This window comes from Microtus pennsylvanicus, chromosome 17 (assembly GCF_037038515.1).
Source record: "Microtus pennsylvanicus isolate mMicPen1 chromosome 17, mMicPen1.hap1, whole genome shotgun sequence".
NCBI classification, from domain to species: Eukaryota; Metazoa; Chordata; class Mammalia; order Rodentia; family Cricetidae; genus Microtus; species Microtus pennsylvanicus.
The window spans coordinates 35,684,005-35,690,765 of NC_134595.1; the positions used below are offsets into that span (position 1 = coordinate 35,684,005).

A 6,761-nucleotide genomic window follows, 5' to 3' on the forward strand; every position below is an offset into this window, starting at 1 on the left:
GAAACCCTGCCTCGAAAAACAAAAAACAAAAAAAAAAAAAAAGAGAGAGAGAGAGAATTCCATCAGCAACTGGAAAAAGAAAACTGCTACCTCCTTCGTGAAGACAAGTTTGTGTTCGGTTTGACAGCCTTCCTTCCAAGAGGGGAAACAAAGGAATAAGCTGATCTTGGAGCTTACTTCCAGTTAGCTATGTGTGCTCCTGGTTTGTGACTGGCATCACCCTCATAATCCAATGGGCGCGAGCAGGTGTTTCTGCTGCACTGGCCTGCCTTGGGTTTGCAGCATTTCCTTGACCTTGCACTCGTTTTCCAAGGGCGGGTGAGTACCTTCTCTGGGAGGACAGGTAGAGCATATTAAATTCAACCTCAATGGTCTTTCTTATCATTTCCTGTTCTGAAAGGCTGGGACCCTGGGGCACAGGTTAATGGAATAGTCTGGAGTTTTTACACGTCCTGCTTCCCCTGATCAGTGTTCAAGGAAGGTCATCAATGTTGAGGAATTTTGTTAGGAAATAGTGACTAGTTAGGTTGAGACCTAATTGCGGAGAGCCAGAAAGCCTGGGAAGGGAAGCAACTTAGGCTTGAGGTGGACGCGGGAGAGCCCGTGACACAACAAAGGAATCTTGTTAAAGGATTGCACGGGTTGATGCAGATGGCAAGAAGCCTGAGGCAGAAATGCAGTCGAGCTATTGCAGTCTGTCATATACCAGGAGCTATGGCTGCAAGTTATGAGTAACTTGGGGGCTGGGTAGATGGCTCAGTGGTTAAGACTGCTTATTGCGCTTCCAAAAGACCGAAGTTCGGTTCTCAGCATCACACTGGATACTCAAGAACTGCCTATGACTCCAGCTTCAGGAGATCTGATGTCTTCCTTTGGCCTCCTTAGGCACCCATATACATGGCATATGAACACACATTCACATAAATATTTTTAAGTGACTTGATAAGAAAAAGTGATGGCAGGTGTTATTAATTATAAATGCCCAGCCTATAGCTCAGGCTTGTTATTAGCTAACTCTTACATTTATAGTTAACATTTTCTTATCTATGCTTCGCCACAAGACTCAGTACCTTTTCTCAGTCGGCATGCCTGTCTTGTTTCTCTCTGTATCTGCTGGCAACTCCAGACTCTGCCCTTCTTCTTCCCAATCCTTAGTTTGGTTGTCCCACCTATACTTCCTGCCTTACTACTGGCCAATCAGCTTTTTTTTTTTTTTTTTTTTTTTTGGATTTTCGAGACAGGGTTTCTCTGTGGCTTTGGAGCCTGTCCTGGAACTAGCTCTGTAGACCAGGCTGGTCTCGAACTCACAGAGATCCTCCTGCCTCTGCCTCCCGAGTGCTGGGATTAAAGGCGTGCGCCACCACCGCCCGGCTCCAATCAGCTTTTTTACTAACAGTAAGAGCAGCACATTTTCAGAGTGTACAGGATTATTCCACAGCAGGCAGGAATAAATCTGTTGAGCCAAAGACTTGAGGCATACTGGGAATTTCAAGAAGAGGGAGTATGAAAATGCTGGTAGATTTATAAAGCAGGGAGAGAAGCTCTATTGGGGATATAGGAATTAGATGAAAGTATGTTCATCACCGTGTGTATGTGTGTCTGCCTGTCTGTCCCCGTTCATATGCATGGGCCATGGCACACAAGTGTAGGTCAGAGAACAACCATAGGAGTTGGTTCTCGCCTTCTGTCATGTGCAGTTGCCACATCACAGGTCTAGCAACAAGCATTTTCACACCTGAGCCACCTCCCTGGCTTAGCATTTGATATTGAACAGTTTCACGACCCTGTGGGTTTCCACAGTGATGTCAGCAGTGTACTCCTAGACCATGAGATGTCAGCATTAAGAGTTTAGACTCAGGAGTGCTGAGAAGAGGGGTGATGTCACACGTCACTGTCACACGTCATGGTTGTCACTGCTGGGCCTGGCTTCAACGTTGCCAACAAGGGACAGGCACAGTGGTATGCATTTTGAGCATCTGTAGCTTTAACATCCAGGTCTCCTGGAAGATGAGGTATAGTGTGTCACGGAAGACAAATTACAGTTGAACTAACTTCCATTTAGAAGGACTTGTATTGAGGAGGAAATAGAATTACTGCAGCTCCTGTGATATCGAAGTGTGGGTATGGAAAACAAGGATAGGAAAACATCCCAGCACAAATCTTGCTGTGAGAGCAGCCTCTTTGTTGCCCATGAGCAGCAGAGACAACATGGGGAAGGTGGACATCTCTTCAGGCTACTGGCTTCCTGCCGAGGTTCCCTGGTTAAATAAAATGTGCCACCTCTCACCTCAGCATGGCCGTGAGGGTTATAACGCGTTAGGACCAGCTTCTTCCTTTACATTTCTTTCTTTTTCCTAATAAAGGACCCGAAGCAGAAGACGATCTATGACCTCTTCCAGCAGTCCTTTGAAGAAGACGGAAATGACATGGAACTCCTGGAGGCAGCAGAGTCCTTTGACCCAGGAAGTACTTCTGGAAGTAGTTCCCAGGATCTGGGAGACCTACTGGATGAAGGCAGCTTGACAGACAGTCCACCAAGCAAAAGGAGATTTGAGTTTTTTGATAATTGGGACAGCTTTACCTCTCCATTTTAAAATAGTCAAAGAAAAGAAAAAAAAATGAAAGGAAGCATTCAGAAATCATGGGATTCATTGAAATAAAGTATTTTGTTTAAAAGCCCGTGTTCCTTGTGCCGTGCGGCAGAAGAGGCCAAGGCTGTAGGTACCCGCATTGCCTTCCACTGTTCCTAGATGGACCTCCTTGGGGGCTTGATTACCTTTAGCTTTTCTGAACTAGAGGAGACAGTGGCTCGGTGCTGTGGGTATTCACCAGAGAAGACTGCTTGGACACAGCCAGGAGAAAGTGTTAGCCAGCCAGCAATTACCCTGGGTGCTGCCAGTGTGGCCCCAGGCCTTTCTGAGATGAGCTTTAAGCATAAAAAACAAACAAACATGTTCTGGGTTGATAGACTTCAGTTAACAAGAACAGCCAGAAACAGAATTGTAGATGCTAAAAACCAAGGTTAATACATTTACAGACTTTTCCAGAACTATATGGACTGATGGATTAGGTCTTTGTTTTCGTTTTGGCAGGTGGTGGGGTCTACGTGAAGTGTTTACAGCCTGAATGGCATTTCCATCTGGAGTCAGTTGTGCTAAGGTCTGAGGGCCTACTAAGATCTTGGCCCTGTTACAATAGTAGTCATAATTTGCATTCCTAAATATTGAGGTACTTCCTATCATAACCCCCTTTAGTTAAAGATTTCAACAACTTGGGCTGGAGAGATAGCTCAGGAGTTAAGAGCACTGGCTGTTCTTCCAGAGGTCCTGAGTTCAACTCCCAGCAACCACATGGTGGCTCACAAGTATCTATGTTAGGACCTGATGCCCTCTTCTGGCATGTAAATATACATCCAGAGCACTGATACATAAAATATAAATAAATAAAAAATTTCCACAACTACAAATATTTATTAAACACATCATAGAGTGCCAGGCACTCTTCAAGGTAGTAACTTGCTAAGCCAAAGAAAAGCACATGCCTAGAGAAACCCTGTCTCGAAAAACCAAAAAAAAGAAAAAGAAAAGAAAAGCACATGCCTTTGTGGGCTTTATCCAGCAGGAGAAGCAGCATCTCCCAATACGTTTCATTTATAGACCAAGTACAACTTTGATTTTTCTGTCATAAACCTATTTTGACTTTTAAAACCATTGTAAGTGAAAGACACTCCGAGGTCACTGACGTACCGAAATGGGTGGCGGGTGGAGGCCGTACACGGTCCACAGTTTGCGGGCCTCTGGCTGAGCAACATAATCCAATAATATAAATCACATATTGTGATTTTTTTTAAATATTTATTTATTATGTATACAATATTATGTCTGTATGCCTGAAGGCCAGAAGAGGGCGCCAGACCTCTTCACAGATGGCTGTGAGCCACCATGTGGTTGCTGGGAATTGAACTCAGGACCTTTGGAAGAGCAGGCAATGCTCTTAACCACTGAGCCATCTCTCCAGCCCACATACTGTGATTTTAACGTTTTTAACAGGTTTAGATTTAGAAACAAAATTGATGTATTTCTCCTAAGATAGCCAACATATTAACATAAGAACTTGTGATTTTTTTCTTTAAGTCCATTTATGTAATTTATTACATTTATTGATTCACAAATATTGAACCATTCCTGCACATAAGGGATAAAACCAACTTATCATGATGGATAATCTTTTGATATATCTCAATGTACTATTTACAAACATTGGACTGAAGAGGGAGGGGAGTGGGGGGAGGGGAGGGAAAAGAGGTGGGGAGGAGGTGGAAATTTTTAAAAAAATTTAATAAAAAAAGAAAAAGAAAAAATAATAAAAAAGGAAAAAGAAGATATAGATACAACAACAAAAAACCTGTAAGTTGAAATCCCTGATGAACATAGACTCAAAAATATTCACTAAAATGTTTGTAAATAAGCCGGGCGATGGTGGCGCACGCCTTTAATCCCAGCACTCGGGAGGCAGAGGCAGGCGGATCTCTGTGAGTTCGAGACCAGCCTGGTCTACAGAGCTAGTTCCAGGACAGGCTCCAAAGCCACAGAGAAACCCTGTCTCGAAAAACCAAAAAAAAAAAAAAATAAATAAAATAAAATAAAATAAAATAAAATAAAATGTTTGTAAATAGAACTTGTGATTTTTTTGAAGTGGGCATGGTGACATAAACCTTTAATCCCAGCATTCAGGAGGCAGAGGTAGGGAGGGGGGAAACTCCCGTGAGTTCCAGGACATCCAGGGTGGTTACACAGAGAAACTCTGTCTCAAAAAACAAAACAAAACAAAAAAAAACCAACTTGCATTTTCAGACAGGGTTTCATGTATCCCAAGCTTGTCTCAAACTTGCTAAGTAGTCAAAGGTAACCTTGAACTTCTGATCCTCCCTGGTGCTGGTTATGGGCCCCCCTTCCCTACCCATCCAGCTCATTAATGGAGACAGCAATCGCTCCATTAGGGAAAAGACTTTGGAACACATTAAGGAACAGGAAATAGAGGGTTTTTGTGTTTGTTTTGAGAAGCCTGGGAAAGGAACATTTCTTTATAACCCACTTCTACACCCATCTGCAGTCTCTGCTGGGTGTGTTTGGTGTCATATGCTTTAAGAAACCTCAGGGAGCCCTGCCCCATGACCTGAGGCCGTCTCCAGAGGCCTCAGACCCAATAAAAGAGGAGAAACACAGTTTGAAACTGCTCCTTATTTTGCAAAGTGGATACATCAAGTCTGGGCCTATGTCTACCCCTCCTTCTGCTTCTCCCCAGGTCAGTCCAGCAATATCATCAAGAGCAGCTTGGAAGGGATTAATTGGAACAGTCTAAAATACCTGTTTTGATTTTCTTTTCAAATCTCAGCATCTCAGGGAGGGAACTAACTTCAGTGAGTGGCATAATGAAGCCTTAGTCGGCCACTGGGGTACTGTGGCAGCCGGCAGTTGCTTGGTTTGGCAGCATTCTCTGTCCACGTTTCCCTTCTGCTCCCAGTCAACTGGTTTTATTATCAGCCACTTTTCAACCCTTTCATTCAGAGGGTGAAATATACAAAAAGTTCTTCACTTTGCAGCTTAACCGAGATAAACACTTGTGCAGGCACAAGCCCAACGTTACACTGTCTAGAAGCATTGTTATGTTGCCTTTAATGTTGGTCCTTATCCACCAAGGGTGGGATAGGTCAAGGTTAATTTTTCTTGGATGGTGATGCAGCTGTTCTCAGCACCACATATTAAAAGACTGTCCTTTCAGCTGTGACTTTGTGGGGACATTTATTCACTACTATATATTTAATATAAAATGACTCTAGAAATGTACATTATAAGTGAAAAAGCGAAAAGTCCTGTATTCCCCCCTCACTCCTATGCTACTACTTCTAAAAGGTAATAACTAATATAATTTGAGATGGGAACATTTGTAATTTATTCTGAATATACCTAAAACTTGCTTTTTAAAAAATTGTGCCAAACTTGTCATAGCAAAGAGGTCCATTTCATATGATGCACTTGTCCGCTGTTTCAGGTTGGTCTGCCCTCTGTCTCTTTAAGAGTGACCTGTGATCCTGCCAGATCCTTGGTCTCGGCCCTTTCACAAAAGCTGGGTGGCTTTTAAGTGAATTGAAGGAGTTACTAAAGGAAGGAAAGAATGTGTGTGTGTGTGTGTGTGTGTGTGTGTGTGTGTGTGTGTGTGTGTGTGTGAGAGAGAGAGAGAGAGAGAGAGAGAGAGAGAGAGAGAGAGAGAGAGAGAGAGAATCCATTTTGGACGTGTTGATTCTCAGTGTCCTTCTTTGTAGCTATGGAGGCCTTCGAGGACTCTAGACAGTCCTGGGACTCTGGGATAAGCCCTTTAGAGCTCTGTCATGAGACAAACTTGTGCTCCAGATTTCATATAAAGAAAGAATACAATGTTACCTGTGCCCCCCACGAGAGAACTGCTTGGCTCAGCAGCCAAAAGGATCCCTCTCTGGACACGACTTTTAGTTAATGACTTTAGAGGTGAAAGGTGCACTTGGACGGAGTGCTTCCAAAGAACGATGGGCTGATTCAGGAAAGACTTTTACCGAGACTTGAATGGGAGCACGATGCGGTGAGCGTCTATAACTCAGGGTCCTCTAATGGGATGGGAATTTGCCCATAAATGAGACAAATTGAGACTTTATGAGAGGCACAATTTTCTGCAGTCACTTAGAGCCGATTTTACGAGATACTATTTGTATGTCTCTCCTCGAGCCT

At 43.4% G+C, this 6,761-nt stretch overlaps 1 protein-coding gene across 1 annotated transcript in view; it reads left to right on the top strand.

The window, feature by feature from the left end:
- The window catches only part of Smarcal1 (SNF2 related chromatin remodeling annealing helicase 1), a 48,958-nt gene extending 46,289 nt beyond the window's left edge, over nt 1–2,669 (top strand). The window contains exon 18 of the mRNA XM_075951617.1: nt 2,364–2,669. Within this exon, the coding sequence (XP_075807732.1) occupies nt 2,364–2,594 (231 nt within the window). The 3' untranslated portion in view covers nt 2,595–2,669. The remainder of the gene's footprint in view (nt 1–2,363) is intronic.
- The last annotated feature ends 4,092 nt before the right edge of the window (nt 2,670–6,761 follow it).